The sequence below is a fragment of the Elephas maximus genome, chromosome 23, assembly GCF_024166365.1.
Source record: "Elephas maximus indicus isolate mEleMax1 chromosome 23, mEleMax1 primary haplotype, whole genome shotgun sequence".
NCBI classification, from domain to species: Eukaryota; Metazoa; Chordata; class Mammalia; order Proboscidea; family Elephantidae; genus Elephas; species Elephas maximus.
The window spans coordinates 8,748,570-8,771,329 of NC_064841.1; the positions used below are offsets into that span (position 1 = coordinate 8,748,570).

At 42.8% G+C, this 22,760-nt stretch overlaps 1 protein-coding gene across 6 annotated transcripts in view; it reads right to left on the reverse strand.

Annotated features, from left to right (window-relative positions):
• The window catches only part of MED12L (mediator complex subunit 12L), a 361,451-nt gene that overhangs the window by 243,340 nt on the left and 95,351 nt on the right, over positions 1-22,760 (reverse strand). For all 6 annotated transcript variants that reach the window (XM_049867828.1, XM_049867831.1, XM_049867829.1 and 3 more), the window contains 5 exons: positions 20,563-20,673; positions 18,933-19,202; positions 15,993-16,142; positions 15,119-15,218; positions 14,683-14,819 (listed from right to left, as the gene is read on the reverse strand). In XM_049867828.1, coding sequence (XP_049723785.1) covers positions 14,683-14,819; positions 15,119-15,218; positions 15,993-16,142; positions 18,933-19,202; positions 20,563-20,673 — 768 coding nt within the window. The remainder of the gene's footprint in view (positions 1-14,682; positions 14,820-15,118; positions 15,219-15,992; positions 16,143-18,932; positions 19,203-20,562; positions 20,674-22,760) is intronic.

Genomic DNA, 22,760 nt, shown 5'->3' on the forward strand with positions numbered 1-22,760 from the left:
GGCCAGGTTCAATAGTGCAAAGTCAATTCCTTTCTAAATCTCCAATGACCCGTCACCCTTTCCTTGGGACACCAGAGGTGGTGGGGAGGGGAAGAATGGGTAGATTCCGTGCCTTCTTCAAAAGACACATTCTCTCTGGTAACGCCCGGAAGTTTTATAACAACGGACACCAACTTCTCAGGGTGCCATATTGGAAAACCAAGCCCTAAGTACACCAACTTGAAGCAAGCTGCCTCTGCAATACGAATAATTACATATTTATATCTTTTGATCATAGAGTATTTTACTAGTTCTTTATAAGTGAAGTTATTTGTTAGTTATAAAATAAGATTTTTATAATCTTAGTATTATTTTTCAAAATAAAGCCCTGTTTAAATCTTCCTTCCCTTTCCCCCATCATTTACTATGAGGTGTTGGACCCCACTTCAAGTGTATTTACCAAGAGGCTTTTTCTAGATTCCACTAATAGTCAAAAGTAGGAAATATGTCCTGTTTAATTGCCTCTAAACTATAAGGGCCAGGACCCCATCAGTCCCAGAGTATATGTTCTATCAGACACGTTCAATGCACCTACAGACAGACACACGTGGCTCACATTTACCACACACAGGTGTCCTGTACCCCCCTCCACACACATACACACCCACACCCACACCCACACCCACACCCACACCCCGCTCTGCATCAACCAACTTCTAGAAAAAATTAGGATGGCTTCCATTTGTCTGCCAGAGGATGACCAACAAATTAAAGTAACCGTCAACAGGACACTATGATTTCAAAGAACAAAGTTAAAATGCATGCTCACTCCAAAAACAAAACTTCTAAAAATATTAAGCTCCTTTTCTTTAAAACAACCAATAATTGTTTGTTCAGTGAAATTCAGTAAACTCTGGTGGTACAGTGGTTAAGAGCTCGGCTGCTAACCAATAGGTGGGCAGTTCAAATCTACCAGCCACTCCTTGGACATCCTAGGGGGCAGCTCTACTCTGTCCTATAGGGTCGCCATTAGTTCGAATTGACTCAACAGCAGTGGGTTTGGTTTCACTTTGCAACTTCCAGGCAAAACTCCGAAGTAGGCTAGTAGTTCCAGATAGGACCTAGACACGGCCCCTGCCTTCAGGGATGGTGATTAAAGGTGCATACACATAGTTGGGATTTATAAAAAAAGAACATTACAATTATCTCAGAAAGACAACAATATTCAACAGGACAAGAAAAGCTGGAGGAAATTATGAGAAGTTTCCTTGAAAAGGTAGCTTTTGAAAAAAAGAAGTAGTAATCCTAGAACCTGTTAATGTGTTTCTCTACACGGCAAGGAGCCCTGGTGGCACCGTGGTTAGGAACTGGGCAGCTAATCAAAAGACTGGCAGTTCAAATCCACCAGCCACTCCTTAGAAACCCTATAGGGCAGTTGTACTCTGTTCTATAGGGTCACTAAAAGTCAGAATTGACTTGACAGCAATAGTTCAGTTTTTGTTTTTTGTTTTTTTTTTAACGTGGCAAAAAGGGCTCTGCGGGTGTGATTAAATTAAGAATCCTGAGATGCAGAGGTTATTCTGGACTAATACTCGGGTAAAACAATATAATCCATGGGTCTCTGCAAGGGGACGAGGGAGGCAGGGGGTCAGAGACAGAGAGGAGATATGACAACAGAAGCAGGGATCAGAAAGAGAGAGAGATTTCAAGATGCCAGGCTGTTGGCTTTGAAGACAGAGGAAGGGGCCATGAGCCAAGGAATACAGGAGGCCTCTTGAAGCTGGTTTCCTTATCTGTAAAATGGGATAATAACAATAACCAACACATAGGTTCTGAGGATTAGAAGGAATAATTCATGCAACACATTTACAGCAGTGTCTGACTCTAAATAGAGTATTCAGTAAATGTTAGCCACTGTTTTCATTACTACCACCTGAAAGTTGTCGTCATTCATGCCAAGGTATCACCATTAATGATTTCGAGAGTAATTAAATTCATACTAAGTTAATTTTCCATTTGCCTGACAAGCAAATGGAAAGATTTACATGAAAGATCAGGAACTTTCAGTTTTTTGTTTTTGTTGTGTCTGTTTTGATCAGTTGTAAGTTCTAAGGCTGTAGTTCAGTAATGAGTAGGGTAAGAAATACATATTGCAGAAAAGCTATTCTTCTGAAAAACAGATCTGTAGTCAGAAGAGAAACAGACATTGTCGTTTGGTCAGGGCTGGTCTCTGTTAGCTTTCGAAACGTTTTCTAAGATGGACCATGGGGGATTGTACCTAATAAGTACCTGATACAGTGATTTTTTTTCCTCTTGTGTTCAAAGAATTGCTTAACCTCTTCCCTGCATATTAAAGCCCCCAGTCCACAATGTAGCATTACATTTGAGAGGGTGGGTTAAGGAAATGGAGCCTCCAGAAGGAATGAGGCCTGATCCACAGGATTTCATTCCAGTAAGCACCATTTAGGACTTCTGACCTCTGGAAATCTAAGAGAATAAACTGATGTTGGTTTAAGCCACTAAGTTAGCGGTCATTTTTTACAGCAGCAATGGGAAATGCATACAAACTAATTTTAAAAAAAGACATCAAAGCTAGAAGACATATACTTGTTCAAGGCATTATAGGAGCAAAGGACTAGTGGTCGACTGAAAATACATGATGGCAACGATACAAAATAGAAAATCCGAAAAGAAGTCTAATCGTAATCCACTGAAGGAAGGACGCTATGAAATAGGCAATCTCGCTCATTCATTTGCTTATTTACTCATTCAATAAATACTACTGAACACCTACTACTGCCAGGCCCTGTTCTAGGCACTATATATAAATGTATTCTCATGTATTACTTCATAGGAATAAAAATTGTTGCTCCCATTTTGAATGTAATTTCTATTTTACAGCAAGAGCCTTAAAAAGTGTTCGTATTATTTGCCCCAGTAGTTCAATCACCAGGGATAGAGCCCAAGGAAATTATCTTACAGTAAACGGATGTAGGTGCTCCGGGCATCAGTGATTGGTGCTAAAAAAAACCACCCCAGCCTCAAGAACTAAGAAATAAGGCATTCCTCTGAAATTCAAGAGGGGCACATAGTGGACCAATTCAGAGAAAGGCAAGGTGGCCTTACAGCGAGAGAATGGTCCAGAGGGATGTTGACGGAATTTGTCTTTGGCAACACAATGATGAGAATATTCGTTGTTTTGCTTTTATCTCTATTTTTCTGCAGGCAATTTGGTGGTATTTCTATATCCGATTGGAGATGTATCAACAACAAGGCAGATGGGGGAGGTTAGCAATGGAACACAGAAGGGGGACAGTCAAAGGAACATAACCAAGGGGCATTCACTCATTTGCTTATTTATTCATTCACTTACCTCTTCATTTACTTGGGGTGTCAAAGGAGCTTCCCGACTCCTCTCTGAGAGGAAGAGTCCAGCCCTAAGACAGGGTCCACTATGCACTCCCGCCGTTCCTTCCCTCTTCCAGGAGCGGTGTTCCTACTTCTATGGGTACTGCTCCTCTCCCTGCCCTCAAGTGATTCAAGAAAGGGCTACTAATTGTACTACCCCACCCTTTCAGTGTAAGGCTACATCGTGGACTGGGGGCTTTAATATGCAGGGAAGACATTAAGCAATTCTTTGAACACAAGAGGAAAAAAAATTACTCTATCAGTTACTTATTAGGTACAATCCCCCACGGTCCATCTTAGAAAACATTTGAATGCTAACAGAGACCAGCCCTGACCAAATGACAAAGTCTGTTTCTCTTCTGACTAAAAATCTGTTTTTCAGAAGAATAGCTTTTCTGCAATATGTATTTCTTATTCTACTCATTACTAAACTACAGCTTTAGACCTTACAGCTGATCAAAACAGACACAACAAAAATAAAAAACTGAAAGTTCCTGATCTTTCACGTGAATCTTTCCATTCGCTTGTCAGGCAAATGGAAAATAACTTAGTATGAATTTAATTACTCTCGAAATCATTAATAGCGATACCTTGGCATGAATGATGACAACTTTCAGGTGGTAGTGATGAAAATAATAGCTAACGTTTACTGAATATTTAAAGTCAGACACTGCTGTAAATGTGTTGCATGAATTATTCCTTCTAATCCTCATAACCTGTGTGTTGTTATTGTTATTATCCCATTTTACAGATAAGGAAACCAAGGCACGGAGATATTAAATAACTTGCCCAAGATCACTCAGCTAAGTGATGGAGCCTGGATTTCTCTTGCCACAACACAGCTCTTGAGAAACCAGCCAAGTAAGTACAGTAAAACTTGAGTGTCAACAGAACCTGAGACCCCAGACACCCTGCGAACTCAAAACTAAAGCCACTTCTGAAGTCCACCTTTCAGTCAAAAATTAGATAGGCCTATAAAACAAATAAAAACACACATGAAGAACATGTTTCTTAGTTCAAATATACAAGACCAAACAGGCAACTCCTGCCCAAAAGCAAGACGAGAAGGCAGGAAGGGACAGGAACTGAATGAATGGACACGGATACAAGGAACCCCGGGGTGGCGAGGCAGGTGGTTCAGAACCCACCAGCCACTCCGCTGGACAAGGATCTGGGAGCCGCTTCCTTAAAGATTTACAGCCTTGGAAACTCTGTGGGGAAGTTCTACTCTGTCCTATAGGGTCGCTATGAGTCAGAATCGACTTGACGGCCGTGGGTTTGGTTTTGGTCTTGGATGCTGACCCCAACACTATTACTTAGCATCTTTCTGGGAGATTTAGCCACCATGCAGAGAAAGGAATAATTATTTGAGAGGATACGGCCACATTACTGCAGTCTGTATATGATGATTCTCTCCGCCACCAACTCAGAAAATTAATTGGGAAACTTTATGAGAATAAAAGGGATGAGTACCACGACCAGAATAAAATAAACAAACAAAAAGTTATGGGCACTGTTAAGCAGTGAGGGGCAGAAGGGCGAGAGAGAAAAAAAAGGTCCTGTAGAATATTATCTAGGGTGCAATCCCATTTATGTTCTCAAACCTGTTACTGTTGTAAATGTACATACATACACACATAAATACCTAGGAAAAGTTTCCTACAGATATGGACTAAAATTTACAGTAGTTACTGCTAGTATATGGGAGTGTTTATTTTTATACCAGGCCCTGTTCTATGATTTCACAGTTGAGCAAACTGAGGCCTAAAGGTTAAATAAATTGCCCAATGTCCCAGGATACTAAGCTCCAGAGCTGAGAGTCAAACTCAAGCTGCCTGGCTCCAGAGCAGGGGCTTTTATGTCCAACTGCCTCCCTTTGGGACAGGGGAGTAGGAGAGAGGTCTATGCCCTGGGCTCAAGGGGGCTTCTCAATATCAAGAACGTATTCGTGTATTAAACCCAAACCAAACCCATTGCCATCAAGTCGATTCCAACTAGTAGCGACCCTATAGGACAGAGTAGAACTGCCCTGTAGGGTTTCCAAGGAGCAGCTGGTGGGCTGGAAATGTCGACCTTTTGGTTAGCTTAGCAGCTGAATGTTTAACTACTGTGCTACCAGGACTCCATTCATATACTACATGCACAATAACCATGGAAAAAATAAGCTCTATAACAGCAATTGACTTGATGGCGACGGGTTTGGTTTTTTGATTTTTTGATGGCAGTAAATGAAGACAGGATGAATGGAAAAAAACTCAACAACCAACAAGGTCCTTCAAGTAACAGCATTGTTCCTTGGGCCTCATGAACTTGGGACACACACACAGTAGGGAAAAAAAGAAAAAAGCCGAAATCAGTACTCACTCTGTTGCAAACAATCAACATTAACAGTGCTATCTATGTAATAAGAACATACGAAATGTGAACAGAAAGGATTCACTGCAAGCAGAATTTGCCACCTTTTTCATCTGAGAGTGGAGGGAGAGAATAAACCTAGTAGATGAAGCGTAACTCAGTTCTTTTTCAGGCATTCAATAACCTAAGAGTCTACAGAAGCTAACCACAGGGCATCCGTTCCTTAATAAAGAAGAGAAATAATCGGTAATTACATCTGAAAGGCAGACATCCTTTAGAAATTAGAAGATGCTTGGTGAGATCACTTGCTTATTTTAATGAAAAATTTCTCTACATACTACTTATACCATAAAACCAAAAATCAAACCCATTGCCATCGAGGTGATTCCAACTTACAGCAACCCTATAGGACAGAGTAGAGCTATCCCATAGAGTTTCCAATTAGCAGCTGGTGGATTTGAACTGCCGACCTTCTGGTTTGCAGCTGAGCTCTTAACCACTGCGCCACCAGGCCTCCTCTACCATAAAAGGTAGAGGAACAGATCAATGACTCATTACTTTAAACAACAGTTAACCAGATACTGAATAAAAGTCTTCATTGGCTGTTTAATGTCAGGCTAAAAAACACTCATAAATAAAATCAATCATTTGTAGTCAGCATCAAGCAAAATGGTCACATTTGGATAAAAGCATTATTCATAATACAGCACCATTAAACAACATGTAATCACATGCAGAGTAGTGATATTAACAAGCCATACGGTTTGCAGGTGGAGCCACATTACGGACGTGCGGGTGAGTTTCAAGAGTTAGCAAAAATTAGTCTAAGCTCCTAACAGATCATAAGCCTTTCGTCACACTACTACACTGAATTTCTACACCATATAAGGTAACAAATGTAGGTCTGTTAACCACAAACTCACAGGTTTATTATTTAAATACAAATGGAATTCATTTTATGGTATATATATATGAGACCCTGGTGATACAGTGGTTAAGCTTTTGGCTGCTAGCCAAAAGGCTGGCAGTTCAAATCCACCAGCTGCTCCTTGGTAATCCTATGGGGCAGTTCTACTCTGTCCTATAGGGTGGCTATGAGTCGGAATCAACTCAACAGCAAGGGGTGTATATATATAAATGTTTCCATATGTATATTTCCAAAAGATATTTGGGGTGGTTAATTTCTGACAGGGAAGGGTACAGGTTTTCTAGTCTCACATCCTTAGAATCAATGTTGATGGTCTTTAGGTCCTGTGACATCTAAGAAACAAAACCTACACCACGAAAGCAAAAGAACTTCCTATTTCTTTTTTTCAGCAGTAGTTAAAGATAGCATAGCTCTGGGTTCTGAGAAAAAGAGAGGCAGATAAGAAAACAAATTTAGACAAGTCCCCTAAGTATTCAAATCAACTAATTAACTGTCATTAATGTGCACTTTTTTAATGTGCACTGTGCCAAAAATGACTCCGCCATCCCTCACTTAATCACTGACATTTAAATAATACAAATGGACAAAACAGGAGAATTTTGAAAACTATGTTGCTGCACTGTAACAGGGGTCACGTGTGGGATGAGTTTTCACCGCAAAGTAAAACCCTCCAGAAGTCCTGTAAAAGTGCACTTCTCTCATACTTAAATACATCGCTAAGTTCACCTCCAAGAGGCGCTACTGTGTGGTGCAATGAATTTTAAGCCTTGACTTTTGTAAAGAATGATGGAAACCGGTTGGGAGGCAAGGAAAAGGGGAAAGCACTATTTGAAGTGCTGAATTTCTGTTTATAGTGCTGGAAAATTAAGCAAGGGATACTGGGGGTGACTGCACAGTACAGTAACACCTGCAAAAGACGGAACCAGTGTAAGACGGAAATCTGTCAGAGAAGGAAAATCCAAACATTTTCCACTAAACAGAGAGCAACAGAAAAGCGGTGACTGCACCAGACAAAGGTGGAAAACTTACGGGACCCAGAAAAGCCAAGGAGTCCTGGGGAGCTCTGGCTCTTACAGGGTGCACTGTATAATTAATGTAATTAGTCTCAGTAAATTGTACACATGAAAAATCTTAAATGGCAAATGCTGTGACCTATAACTTTACAACAATAATAATAAAAAAAAAAAACTGAAGAAAGAATGAAGGAAACATACTGATGATAAGGAAAACCAAAAACCTGTTGCCATGGAGTCAATTCCAACCCAAAGCAACCCTACAGGACAGAGTAGAACTGCCCCACAGAGTTTCCAAGGAGCAGCTCGGGACTCAAACTGCCAATCTTCCGGTTAGCAGCCGTAGCACTTAACCACTACTCCACCAGGGCTCCACTGACCATACGGAAACCAAAACCAAACCAAACCCGTTGCCACGGAGTCGATTCCAACTGATAGCGACCCTACAGGATAGATTATAACTGCCCCACAGGGTTTCCAAGGAGCGCCTGGTGGATTCGAATCTGTCGACCTTTTGGTTAGCAGCCGTAGCTCTTAACCACTATGCCACCAGAGTTTAAATCTCTAAAACATGGTGCTTTGTTCTATTCACTTCACAGCTGAAGTTGCCTAGACAAGAACAATAACTAGCAGTGTACTGAAGTCTTTACCATTAGTAAGACCACCATATAGACAAGGAGACTGATGCTAAGGGTTATGCAACCAGCCTAAGGCCACCCAGCTGCTCGGTGGCAAAACCAGCATTCAAAACCAAATTTCAATTGTCCTAAAGCCTGTGGTATGCTACAAAGGCCAGGCTGCTCAACTAGGAAACGTGAATTATCTAATGTAAACATTGTTTATTACATTATAACTGCCTGACATGCTTTTGAAAAGGAATTAGAGATTATTCCTGAAAATAAATGTGCCAATATTGGAAACTGTTCATGGCAATTACAAAGGTTTTTCCCTCCTTTCTCCCAAATGACATCTGACACTTGTTTGCTTAGCTACACTGATACACAAAATAAAATATTCTTTTAAAGAAACTGTACAAAGAATAGAGCCTACGACTCTGAAGTATTGCTCTACAGCCATTCAGGATTCCAATCTCTATTCTCCTGCCAATGAGCTGGGTATGAATGTGAGCAATTTACTTATCCTCTCTCAGCCTCGGTTTCCTCATCTGTAAAGCATGAGATAAAAATAGCATGTTCTTCCCAGGCTGGGTGAAAATTCAATGCAATGACTTAACACACTTAAAAAAGGGCCTGGTGCTTAAAAAGGACTAAAAACAAAAACAAGTCGAAGGAGGAAAAGACTTGTATATCGGCTCAAAAACAAACCAAGAGGCCCACCCCAATCAGATCCATTGCCGGTTCTCCTCAGCAATGGCACCCTTGCGCTTTCAAGGCAAATTTTAGAGATTTCTCCTTCCAATTCACAGCCCCAGCAGCTTTTTTTAATGAGCCCCCTAAAATATTCAATAAACGTCTACTGAGCACCTGTTGGGCCCCAGACATGGGCCAAGGGCTGATGATGATATACCAGTGAGCAGAAAAGACCGTAACATCACGGGGCTGCAGGCTCCCAGAAGACAAACATGGAGCAAGCAGAGCACTGACAGAACTCAAGCTCTGAGTGTCTTTTAGATTATGTTGGTCAGGCGGACACGCTGATGCAGACCTGGTTTAGCCCAGGGGGTCCTGTGCCAGAAGCAAATAAAGCACACCTCTGCCATTCAAAACATCGCTAGGAAACCATCACACCTGTTCACGGAATTCTCCACGAGTACAGTCAGCACAAAACAAATGCAATCAGTATATATGCGGGTTTTCAGGATCTGGGTGCATGATATTTTTGTTGCATCACAGGGAAAGGGGTAATGCACACGTCACTGTTGTTCTGGGAAGTTCTGTTTAGGGCAGCTGGGTTCAGCCCTTTCATCTTCAGGAGAAAGTTTGCTCCCTCAGGCACCAGAGAGAGAAGTGAAAGAGGCAGCTCTTCCTGCCACCTTTCGACTTTCCCTTCTGTCTATGCCCCCAAAGAACCCGAAGATAACAGCTGCTTCTCCCCTCAGCCCAACACTAATAAGGAAATAGAGAAGCCAAGAGGAAGAAAGTAGCCTGAGGCTCTGGAAGGCTGGAGGGACACCCCTCCCCTCATCCTGCTGCTTAGAGGTGAGGTCAGCACTGTGAGCCCCCCTTCAGATCAAAAGTGACAGACTGAATCAGTGCCTGGAATCAGAGGTCCCTATCCCGTTTCCATCATGTCAATTCCGACTCATGCTGACCCCATGTGTTACAGGGCAGAACTGCTCCATAGGGTATTCTTTCTGTAATCTTTATGGAAGCAGACTGCCAGGTCTTTCTTCCGTGGTGCCACTAGGTGGGTTCGAACCACCAACCTTTAGGTTAGTAGTCCAAACCATCTGCACCAACCAGGGACAAATACCTCAGGTAAAAACTCCTTTGTCAGGGTGCCAGGCCTCCGCCCACCTTATCACCCAGACTATAAAGGGTTCTGAAGCTCTAAACAGAGACATAAATGAGTAAACGTTGCCTGAAACACAAAACAGGAGCTGAATAGCAGCAGGCATCTGAGCGAACACGGACAACAGACATGCTGCTTGGCCTGCAGTGTGTTTTAAAATTGGGACAATCTCTATACATGCATACATACCGCTTCTCTTGAAATGGTGGACGGTCAGGTAACAGGGGGTCCCCAATCCCCAGTAGAATCCGACAGAGGCTGCCTTATTCAGACAGGGCGTGCTCATTTCCTGGTCCCTTTGCCTCCCTCTCCTTGGCTGCCTTTTACACAGCAGCAGCCCAGCTCACCATCTGCCAGGCCAGTGTGGGACAGCCTCTGAGCCCTGAGCTAAGGATGGCAGTGCCTATACCTCCCAGTACGCTGAACAGAGATTCAGGTAGCGCAGGTCTCAAATAAACACTAAGGGTTTTGAAATTTCTATTTTCACGTCCCTTATAACACTACTCTAGCCCTGACACAGAAGGTAAGCATATGGGTGATACACACCGTGTCGAGTCAGGGAACGTGGGCTGCAGGCTTGGCATACCCCCATCAACGGGCACAGCTCCAGCTCTGACTCTCACTCCCCTGACAGCGTCCAACCCCAGGGCAGGATCCAGCCCAGGCACTACCGTTTATACAGGCGTTCACCAAACGGATTACACACACAAACGTGAACCGCAGACCCCCTAGCTTCTTGCATTCGGAGAGCTGCTCTCCCACAGCCCCAAAAAGAAGTTGAGAGGATTTGTTTCCCCTTTGCAGTTCCAGAAAAAAGGGAAATGAGGAACGCAAAGTTCAAGTTTCCCAAAAGAAGCCTGGGCGAAGCAAGCTGTGCAGCCAAGGGCCCAGGCACACCTAGACCAGGCTGCAAACAACAGCAAACCTCAAACCCACAGCAGCTGCAGGTTGGTGCTTTGTCTTCTTATCTGTGATGCTGTCTAAGTTCTAACACAGGGAGGGGAAAGGCCATTTTAAAGAAGTGAGATGTGTTTCTGAATCCTAAACACTACTTTGCACAGTTCCCTCTTACCGGAGAATTAGGAGCACGGCCGTATTGGTTCTTCCAAGACAATGTTGGCAATGATTACTGTAATTACTAACAACAAAAAGATTTTTTTAAACATACCTGAATAGAGTTTTACAATGCTCAAAACGATGAACAGGGCAAACAGTACTGTACATCTATTTAACAAGTAAACCACTAAGGCACAGAGCCTATAAAACTTGCTCCAGGTCACAGAGCCACTACAGTTTTGCAGCTCACCCATGAATTCCAGAAGTACAGGAAGCAGCCCAGAAGTCAAGAAAACACAAATCCCTGGTGAAGTTCTACAGATAAAATGTTATCATTTGCATATGTAGATATCACACACACAAACGAATGCCAAAGCCATACTTTAAAAATTAATTGAATGTTCAATATTACAGAAGGGTCTGTTCTTTCTTTCTTTCCACCAGACCATTCAGAAAAGGTGACCAGTCTGAATTACAACATTAAAATATAGGTTTTGTCTTACTCATAACAAAGCATATTAACCACAAAGCAGCCCGCTTACATCAAATCTTTCCAGAGTTGAGTCAACATTCAACATACAAAAAAAAAAAAAACCAAACCCACTGCCATCAAGTCGATTCCGGCTCATAGCGACCCTAAAGGACACAGTAGAGCTGCCCCATAGAGTTTCCAAGGAGCACCTGGCGAATGTGAACTGCCGACCTTTTAGTTAGCAACCGTAGCTCTTAACCACTATGCCACCAGGGTTTCCAAATTCAAGATACCCCAAAAAACCAAACCCACTGCCATTGAGTCAATTCCGACTCAAAGCGACCCTATATGACAGAGTAGAACTGTCCCATAGAGGTTCCAAGGAGCTCCTGGTGGCTTTGAACTGCCGACCTTTTGGTTAGCAGCCATTGCTCTTAACACCATCCCAAACCCAAAAACCCAGTGCCGCCCAGTCAATTCCAACTACTACGCCACCAGGGTTTCCAAATTCAAGGTATGAAAAAAAAAACCAAGCCCACTGCCCTCAGATCGATACCAACTCATTGTGACTCTGTAGTGACTCTATAGGACAGAGTAGAACTGCCCCGTGGAGTTTCCAAGGAGTGCCTGGCGGATTTCAACTGCTGACCTCTTGGTTACGAGCTGTAGCACTTAACCACTACACCACCAGGGTTTCCAAAATTTAAGATAGCCGGTGCTAAATTCAAGTTAAACCAAAAAAAAAAATTCAAGTTAGCCAGTGCTAAATTCAAGATAAAAAAAAAAAAAAGGATAAACCCATAATAAAAAGACAGCCAGTGCTAAATGTGGCAACACTCCTGTTACTCCCAGTGACGCACTGTAGCTAGTGTGCTGCCCTGAGCAGGTGCTGCCCTCTAGTGCCACGCTCCTTCCCAGAGCACCCACGAGAAGACACTCATTTGGAGGGAACTCAGAGCAGCATTTTCCAAACGTTTCTCACATATCCTCTCGGCTTTTTAAACATTTTGTTGTTGTTGTTGTTAAACCCCTCAATATACCTCTATTAATTTAAAATCCCTATACCTATATTACCATAACTCCGTTACTTATAAAACAGACAAAATGGAACTAAAGTGTGAGGTGTTGAAAAATATAATTTAAATATAAGTTCTAATAATTTCCTCTCGTACAGCAATGCTTAATCTCAAGCACCTCGTTTTGAGGACAACTGCGCTTTAGAGAGAACCCCACTGTGTGATTTTATTCAGTAACATCAGAACGTAACTTCTGCCCTTGACAAGACAAATTACACCCTAATTATCATTCCCCTTTCAGAGTGCCTGTGGGTAACCTAAGTCTCCAGAGGTGAGGAGGCCGTCATTCTGAAGGGGGCCAGTTCCTTCACTAGAAGGTTACGTAGTCAGGTTAACCGCAGAACTGACTGAGGCGGTTTTGACGAACTTGGTAAAACCCTCGCCAGCAAACCATACAGTTTTCACTAAACCCTTAAACCAGAAAGATTAAGAATCCAAAAGAACATCCTAAACTTTGAGTATCCCTGCTTCTCGTCCAGGTAGGTCACATCTATATAGTAAAAATCTTAGGACTCTTGAAGTCTTTTATCTAAGGAAGTTTTTATTACACGTAGAGGACTCTAAGGTTTCCGCTCCAAAATGGCACAGGAGCACTCTAAGTCAAAAAAAACCAAACCCAGTGCCGTCAAGTCGATTCCCACTCATAGCGACCCTATAGGACAGAGTAGAACTGCCCCATAGAGTTTCCAAAGAGCGACTGACAGATTCGAACTGCCGACCCTAGCCGTAGCACTGAACCACTACGCCAGCAGAGTTTCCAGGAAAACTCTAACCTGCCTCAATACACAAAGCAACATGGAGACCAGCATTCTGTTGGTCCACGGAGCATCTCTGCTGAGACTCATGACGACTCAGAGATACACTCGGTCTGTACCTCACTCAGCATTCTGGGAACCCTGCTGGAATCAATGGCCTCGTCAATGGCCTTGAGAAACGGGGTGAAAACTCACCAACTATTTCAAAGGGATCAAGAGTGCACCAGGCTGACATAAAGGTAGGAAAAGGAAAGGCTTTTGGTTGTTGTTTTTGTTGTTTTATCTCTGGTTTCCACATATGCGTTTCCAAAATCTAGTTTGAAAATCAAAGATATTTACAGTCCATTAACTAAGGCATTCCTCAAAGGTGAGTTGTTGTTAGGAGCCACAGAGGAGTCGGTTCTCACTCACAGCGACCCCACATAACAGAGCAGAACTGCCCCGTAGGGTTTTCTTGGCCATACTCTTTACGGGAGCAGATCACCTGGCTTTTCTCCCACAGAGCCACTGGGTGGGTTCGAACTTCCAACCTTTTAATTAGCAGCCAAGCACTTAACCTTTGCACCATCAGGGCTTAAACTTCACCTCTGCTTTCCTGTGTCCAGCACAAACTGGACACACCACAGACAAGTTTCATTGTGAAAAAAAGACAGATAAACTATTCATATAATTTACCCCCAAATAAGGTTGGGGGGGGAACTAAAAATCCTATGTTTATAAAAGAATTTGTCAATGAAACAATCTACTGCTAGGAAAGACAAAATAAAATTTGACAAAGGCATTTTCAAAGACCGTGACCACAAGTATTCACTCACCACTCTGTGATGAGCTAAACGTTGCAATACACCCTCCAACATCAAAGCCAAACAATTGCATAAAATGCAATCACTAGATGAAGGCTATTCCGCTCAAAACTAAGTGACAGGAATTCACGGTAAAAGGGGCAAGAAAAGTCTTCCCAATCAAAAGATCTGGGTAGACCAGTCTGATGGTAGTTTAATTTTCATAATGGCAGGTCATTTTTGTCCAACAGGAGAATGATTTCAGAGTGTGGACATCTTCGTAAGATACCGCACTTCAAAGAAAAGACTTTACCAGGATTTATCGAAAGGGAAAAAAGAAACATATGCTAAGAAAATAAAAAATGAAAAAAAGAGATATTAACTACCTCTTGGTTGTCTTTGTTTTGGTTTGGCCAGAATATCTTGTGATAAAGCGTCTCCATTGAATTGCTGGAATCGGTTCGGTCAAAACAGTGACGATCCAAGACTTCCAGTGTGTGCAAGACCCGGCTAATGGTCACCCCTAGAAACAAAAATCCAGCGAGAGGTTAGGGAAGCACAGTGCAGTACAAACCAGCGTCCTGTGGGGGCACAAAGCATTTTAAAACAGTATCACTTCTTGGCTGTCAAAGAATTGCCAACAAAAGCAAACCTGACATCCCATACGGCCAAGACCTAAAGGACATAAATGGAGGAACGTCCTCAAAATTCACCAGGTGGCTCTGTCGAAAACCTTCTTTATTCATGTGAGGTGATTTACAAGAATCAGACGCACGGCATGAAGTCCGGCATCCCAACCGCTCATCCTGTTGTGTCCTGTACCTGCTGTTGACTCTTGACACTTGTCGAAAGACCACCGAACTTCCACGGCTCGGCCTCTCTGTTTTATCTGCCGCTCCACCTCATAAATCCTCGCTCGAACCTGAAAGATAATCGCTTCTAATTAACTTGTCCTTGGAAAGCTGTCGCTGTCTAAGATCCTGTCAGGTTTTTCCGCTTGAGTAGAGTATCCCATGCTGAACTACCATCCTGACTACATTTCTAGGAGACTCAGCCTGTTGCTCACGAAGTAGTTTTAAACATTTTCGAGTGGTGATTCAATATTAGTTTTTGATAATAAATGCTCATGAAAATAAACGCTTGCAAAAAAATGTTCAACAAGCGCATTTTTTTTTTTTTAGGTCACAATATGAAAAAGTGAAAGGTCTACAGTATCTTCTTTGAACCATTCTCCTAGGAGTGAAAGCAACTGGTAATGTTTTATTAATTTAAGAAAACTGCTTGGTAAAAAGAGAGTGACCTTGCTCTAAGTATTAGTCATGATCCTGTGGTTCAAATTTTCTAAGTCTTTGGACCAAATAACTCAGCACTAATAAAAACACCTAACACTAAATACCACAGACCACTGCTACGGGACTTGTGGGCATACATTAGAACCACCATAGTAATTACTGTCTGGGTGGTGGAGATCTTAGCAAGCATTGCCCAGCAAGAGGGTGAAAAGAAAGATAGCAACTTCATACACTTGTGTGGGTCAGAGAGGCTGAATTTTTCCCTGAGGTCACCCAGAGAGTTTGGGGTAGAGCTGTGAACGACCCCCAACATCTGAGATGCTACAACCTGGGCTTGGCTCACTCTGCCCTGATGCCTCCCAAGAATGAAAACATCCGTCTCACCACTGAAACAGAGTGTGTACCTGCTGGTTGAAAGCCGTGTTCCCACCCGGCATGGGCAGGCTGGAAGGGGCCACCTGCAACAGATCCAGGGGCGAGCCTGGGTTTGCGCTCTTGTTTTCGTTGGTAGAGTAATTCCACACCAAGGCACTTGGGCAACAGAGAGTGACGGTCTGGAAACGAAGCGGGAAAACCCAGACACTTGAGAGGCAAGGAGAAGCCTAACGGTGAGCACAGCTCTGAGAATTGCACCTTCTGTTTCTGTATTATGGGGTTTCCTCAGTTGAAAATACAAGCTTCTTACCCTCGTTCTCAACTTTTCCAAGTGATGACTCAACTTTGACAGAATTATTATTTTGAAAAGGGAAAAGTACAGCCATGGAGAAATTACGGAAAATTCTGGTTCGTAAGCTAATATCCCAGCATAAGAAACCTAGGAAATTAATAAAAACGCAGGAATCATCACTTAACACCACAGTCTTTTCTCATGAAAAGTCTTGCAATTAAAAAAAAAAGAGAGATGCAATTAAAATGTGCAATTTCTAAGGTCATAAAATCTAAAGGGAATTATTTAAAAACAAAAAATATCTCAATAACTTTGATGCAGTCTTCACACCTAACGGTGCAGTGAGCAGTAAGCAGCTTCGCAAATGCTGAGGGGTCAGCAGCCAATTCTTTTCCTAGAATTGGCCACAGAGTAAATGTTTTAAGCTTTGAGTGCCACATATGGTCTCTGTCACATATTTTTCTTTTCTTTCTCTCTTTTTTTTCAAGCCACTACCTGTTGCTGTCGAGTCAATGCCACCTCATAGCGACCCTCTAGGACAGGGCAGAACTTCCCCATAGGGTTTCCAAGGAGCAGCTGGTGGATCTTAACTGCTGACCTTTAGGTTAGCAGCCATAGCTCTTAACCATTGTGCCACCAGGGATCCTTTTTTAGTAACCCTCTAAAAAACCATTCTCACTCATGCGCCAGAGTCAAGCCGCAGGCTCCAGTCTGTCTACACCCCTGTCCTAGATCTTTCACTCAAATGAGCTTGCACTGAGCCCTTCATACAACCATCTCAATGACACCTCGCAACAACCTCATGAAGTGGGTACTGTTATTCCCTAATTCTACCGAAGAGAAATAAGCACTACCGATGAGGTTAGTAATCAGTCTAGGCCTGAATCCAGCACACACTGCCTCCTAAATGTAGATTAAACACTCTGCTCACTTTAGTCATACACTTGCTTCACGCTGAACCCTGTCCTGGGGGCTTTCAGTCACCATAACCTTAATGCTATGAGGTAACGAGGTAAGAACTATTTTTGTTCTCCCTTTATATAGGAAACCGAGGCTCAAGGTTACAGTTACTAAGTGGCAGAGGAGGGGCTAAAATCAGGTCTGTAAAGATTCTTAAGTGTGTGTCTTAACCATTACACAACCCTGCCACTCAACAGCAAACTATGTGAGCTTGGAGAATGGACACAATATTTCTTTTTTTTTCTAAAACGTAAATATAAAAAACTAAATTCTCAGGAGGCAGCTTTGTGGGTGGCAGACATAAGAACAACAAGTTCCTAAAGCCCACCAACACCTCTGTCTCCATGGGGCCCATGGGGGGCCTTAGATCCTGACCCCCAACAGGCTTCATACTTTGTGCTCCATTCCCACCACCCTGCACACCAGATGACTGATCAGCCTCAGGACTTTCCCCACGCTGTTCCCTCTGTCCGGAACACCCTCACCACCTCTTCTTTGCTCATGTCGTAAGACCCAGCTCAGAACCACATCCCTAAATTCAAGCGTATACTACAAGTTCCACTTCTCAATTTCTTTAGCCAGGTGTCCTCCCTCCATCGGCCTTGTTGTGTTATATGGCAACTACCTAGTCATGAATCTGTCTTCCCGACAACACAGTAAACTCTACCCAAGTAAAGGCTGTGTCTCCGTGGCCACTCCTGTCTCAAAATTCCTCGGTAAGGATCAGGACACATGAAGGGCTCAAGAACTGTGGACTCAGCACTAAACCGCGAGCTCCTCCAGGACAGGGCTGAATCTCACTCCTGATAGTTGTCAGCCCAGTGACCCGCACACACTGGCTTTCCAGTGACTGCACAAACAACACTTGACAAATGAACAGAGCCAGACAACTGAACTGGATTTCAGAGAAACACAGAGCAGAGGCAACCAACTCAGAACATGAACTGAGGAAGCCAAAGAATACTGCCTGGAGAAGTTGTCTTTCCAGAAGAACCACGCCACAGCCAACTTATTTTCTGCGGATTCCACCAAGGATGTTTGATCAATGAACTGCTTAATGCTCCTGATAAAGGACAACCACAATACCTAACTCTTTCCTAGATGGAGGCAACGAGGAGCCTTGGTGGTGCAATGGTTAAGCGCTCAGCTGCTAACTGAATGATTCTTAGTGTGAACCCACCCAGCAGCTCCCAAAAGGAAGACCTGGCAATCTGCTCCCATATATAGATCACAGACTATAAAATCTTATGGGGTAGTTCTACTGTCACATGGGATTGCTAGGAGTCGAAATGTACTCAACGGCACCCAACAACATAACAGATGGAGGCAACAAATGTTATCTGAGCTTGAACCCAAACAAGTTGCCCTAAGTCAGCTCCCACACACAGCGACACCAGGTGTGTCAGAGAACTGCACTCCACGGGGCTTGCGATGGCTGTGATCTTACGGGAGCAGGCTGCCAGGCCTTTCTTCTGCAGCACCACTGGGTGGATTTAAACCGCCAGCCTTTCGGTTAATAGCCAGGCCCAATCCATTTGCACTACCTGGGAACCCTGAGCTTGATCCAACATAGGGAAAGGAAAACTTAAAACTTCACCTACAAATGGTTTGGCTGAGGAAAAAACTACCTGTGACAGTAAAGTTGGAGGTGCTATTCCCAACCCCACTGTTTCCAGCTCTGTATCCTAACACAAAATAACAAGGGCCACCAACTTACCTGCAACATACAACTAAGTCCATACACCAGGGGACCATGCTGTGCACAGGAAAGAAAATCGGAGAAGGCTAGCTGCACGGGGCTCATGCCGGGGCCGGGGGGACCGGGGCTGGGCGCCCCGATGCTCGAGGTGTTTGGTCCTATCATCACGTGGGGCGAGTGAGCAGTGAGGAGATTGGGGCTATCACTCAGCAGCAAGGAAAGGCGCCGGGCACAGAAGTAGGCCAGACGGCGAGACAGGTAGGCCGACTGAACGAACTCATCCGAATACTGAGAAGGAGAAGAGCATAGACTGAGTCACAGTTTATGCTATTGGGTTAATGAGCCATTTCAATACAGACTTCTTGTCATAGAAAAAAAAAAAACCCTCATAGGTACTGTGCAGACCAATACTGTCCAATACAATGTGAGCCACATGTATAATTTTAAATTTTCCAGTAGCCACTAAAAAATAACAGGCAAAATTTAAAGAATAAGCATTCTATTTAACCCTAGATATCCAAAATACTGTCATTTCAACATATAATCAATATAAAAAATACTAATGAGATAAAAAAAAAAAAAATACATTATTTCTTTCATACCAAAAAACCAAAGCAAACCCACTGCTGTTGAGTCGATTCCGACTCATAGCAACCCTGTAGGACAGAGTAGAACTGCCCCATAGAGTTTCCAAGGAACGCTTGGCGGATTCGAACTGCTGACTGCTTGGTTCGCAGCCGTAGCACTTAGCCACTATGCCACCAGGGTTTCCATTTCTTTCATAGCAAGTCGAAATCCAATGCATACTGTACACTTAGAAAACCCGCTGCCGCTGAGTCCATCTCGAGTCTGAGTGACCCTGTAGGACAAAGCAGACCTGTCCCTTAGGGTCTTCAAGAATGTAAATCTTCACAGAAGCAGACAGCCACATCTTCCTCCCGAGGAGCAGCTGGTGGGTTCAAACCGCCAACCTTTCGGTTAACAGCCAAGTGTTTAACCGTTGTGCCACCAGGGCTCCTACTATGTGGCTGATGGTTACCACGGTGGAAAGCGCAAGTATGGCCATCTCAGGGAGGACACACAGGACATGGGACCTGGGGTAAAAGGACTGGATCATCACTGGATACCCTTTCATGTTGTCTGAAGTATCACACACACACTGGTCACCTTTCCAAAAAAATGTAAATTTAAAAAAAAAAAATCTCAACCCGATAATTTAAATTTGAACAGATCTGAGACGAATCACTAATATAAGAAGTTTCTTACGCCCACTGGTTCAAAGAAGGTCAAAAGAATGTAACAGGTCCTCTATATCCTTAGAAGAGATGATTCCTTCTGTTTTCAGAGAAATCCGTGTGAGCAGGAAGACAGGATTAAAAAAGCTGCTTGCTTAGCTCAGCGAGGGGAAAATCAGTGGGGAAGGGATTCCTTACGAAAATCACGTGGACAGGAACCATGAAGGTGCTTGATGTGAAAGCCTGCTAAAACTTATTAGAAGCCTCTGTCACTCATCTGTTATAGCAAAAAAGATGTTTACCTTCCATTTCAGGAGAAAAATTTTCCTTTTTCACCCTTCCTTACCTAATCACCCTTACCAGGCTCACTTCTTGCCTATGAAGTCACTGGCTCAAGGTGATATTCACTGTACCTGCAGCATCAGTGGTAACAAGAGTTTAAGCAGATCGTCATCCATTGGTCTGATTTTCTCTAAAACATCCAGGATCCATGTCAAGTATTCGTGTTTTTCTAGCATTCCTTCCTTAAATGAACAACAACAACAAAAAAAAGTTATAGTAACTATGTTAAAACAAAAGCAACTAAAATTCTAGAAAGAGTGCTCACTGTTATACTTAAATGCTCTTATTAGTGATGTTGCCATTGTCCCTGTAGTAAAACAAGGTCTCACTGACTGTAGTACAAAGTCTAAACAAAACTAAGGACTAGCGGTTTTTGTCTGTTTATTCATTTTGGCAACCCACTTCATTCTACGTTGACCACAAAAAAAAAACTTCCTTAAGAAATGAAATTCAGAAGCCTTCCCACTCCCAGGGCATGTCCAGCCCTTGGATAGATTTCAGCGGAAGGTGTGTTCAAGCTCTTGGGAGGAAACCTGGCCAAGAGTGATAATTACAAAGAACAAAGGCACCTATCATATCATCGTCTCAGCAAGGGTTGAAAATCCCACAAAACCCACTGCCCTCTTTAACAAATAGCCTCCTTCACTATCCCAAAGTGAACTCCAGATTCTATACCCTACCAATAAAATATACCCTTAAAAATCAGGATGACTTAACCGCTCTGTAAAGAAAAAAGGGGGGTTTATAACACAACAATGTATAAATATTCCAACATGACTTAACTAAAAACCAATACCTCCCCCTCCCCACACACACAAATTTCCAAAATGTCCTATAAGGCTGGTGTAACTCCTGCTGAGATCACTAATCTTGCTAGAAGCACTAAAAACATTTTTAGTCTACTGCCTTCACAGTTTAAATATATATACACATACACAAATAACTCTTTCTTTGACATTCTATGCATACACCTACCTATTTCATGTCATACAGGCAGTGCCCAGGTTATGAACGTCCTACCTACAAACGGCCCAGTTACAAACTAAGCCTCATAAAGCCCATTCTATTAAAAAGGTGAGGGACATACAATGCTTCATAATAACAAACAGGCGCTACTTTGCAATGTGCATCAAGACATAATTGTTATTATCACTGTATTACTACGTTAAAGATGTTTTAGTGCATCTGTGAGTGTTTCTTTAACGTTTTTTATGCAGAGAAAGGTACGCTACAAGTGCTAAGATGAACACCTGACTAACCGATGAACCCTCACCTGTTTAGACTTACACATAAATTAGACTTAAAGACAGACTTAGAGAACTTGTTCTAATCCAGGTACTGCCTGCATTATAGTTGTGTACCGTAATTCACATATTAAAGAATCTTCATGAACATGATTTCCAATGACTACACAATAAAAATAATAGAAAAAAAAATAAGAGGGGGAAAAAAAGTTGCCATTGAGTCGATTCCAACTCAGAGATCCTAGAGGACGGAGTAGAACTGCCCCATAGGGTTTCTAAGCAGCAGCTGGTGGGTTCGAACTGCTGACCTTTTGGTTAGCAGTCGAGCTCTTAACCACTGCGCCACCAGGGCTCCAGGTAACAATCCACCCTAAAGATGCTTTTGTTTACATAACCATGCCACGTTTCCACACCCATATATACTAGGGTCAGTTTCATATTTCAAACAAATCTACCTGAAAAATTAAAATACAATAAACTCATTAAAGTTCCCATTAATTTTCCAATTAGATTCATCGCTTTAGAGCCTAATTGTTTCCTCTAAAAGAGATACGGATTTCAGTGTTCCTACACAGAAATTAATCCCCCAAAAGTACTAAACATGCTGGTTAACTAAACGACAGACACTTTTTCAAAGCTGCAGACTAAGTCTTTCACTCGGTAAAATTCATAAAAGCTCAGTGCAGACATAAAGCCATCCTCTGCTAAATGGAACCAGGGTTGGTAGGAGTTAAGTTTTATTGACCTAAAAGCTAACAAAGATTATTTCCCAAAAGGACCATGTTTTTTCCTAGTTGGAGCTCCCTGGAATATCATCAATAGGCTCTACAGGGAAAACCGAGAAATCACACATCCATTCTTCCCCTCTTCCTCTTTGATCAAGGTAACAGGCACTGGAAGTCTGCGCTAGTAGTACCACTCCAGCTTTCACACACCTCTCCTTCCACCTTGCCAGGAATGAAGACTGAGGCAAAGATCCGCACAAGCGCCCTCTTCTGGCCAACACAATTCACATCAGCCTGTCT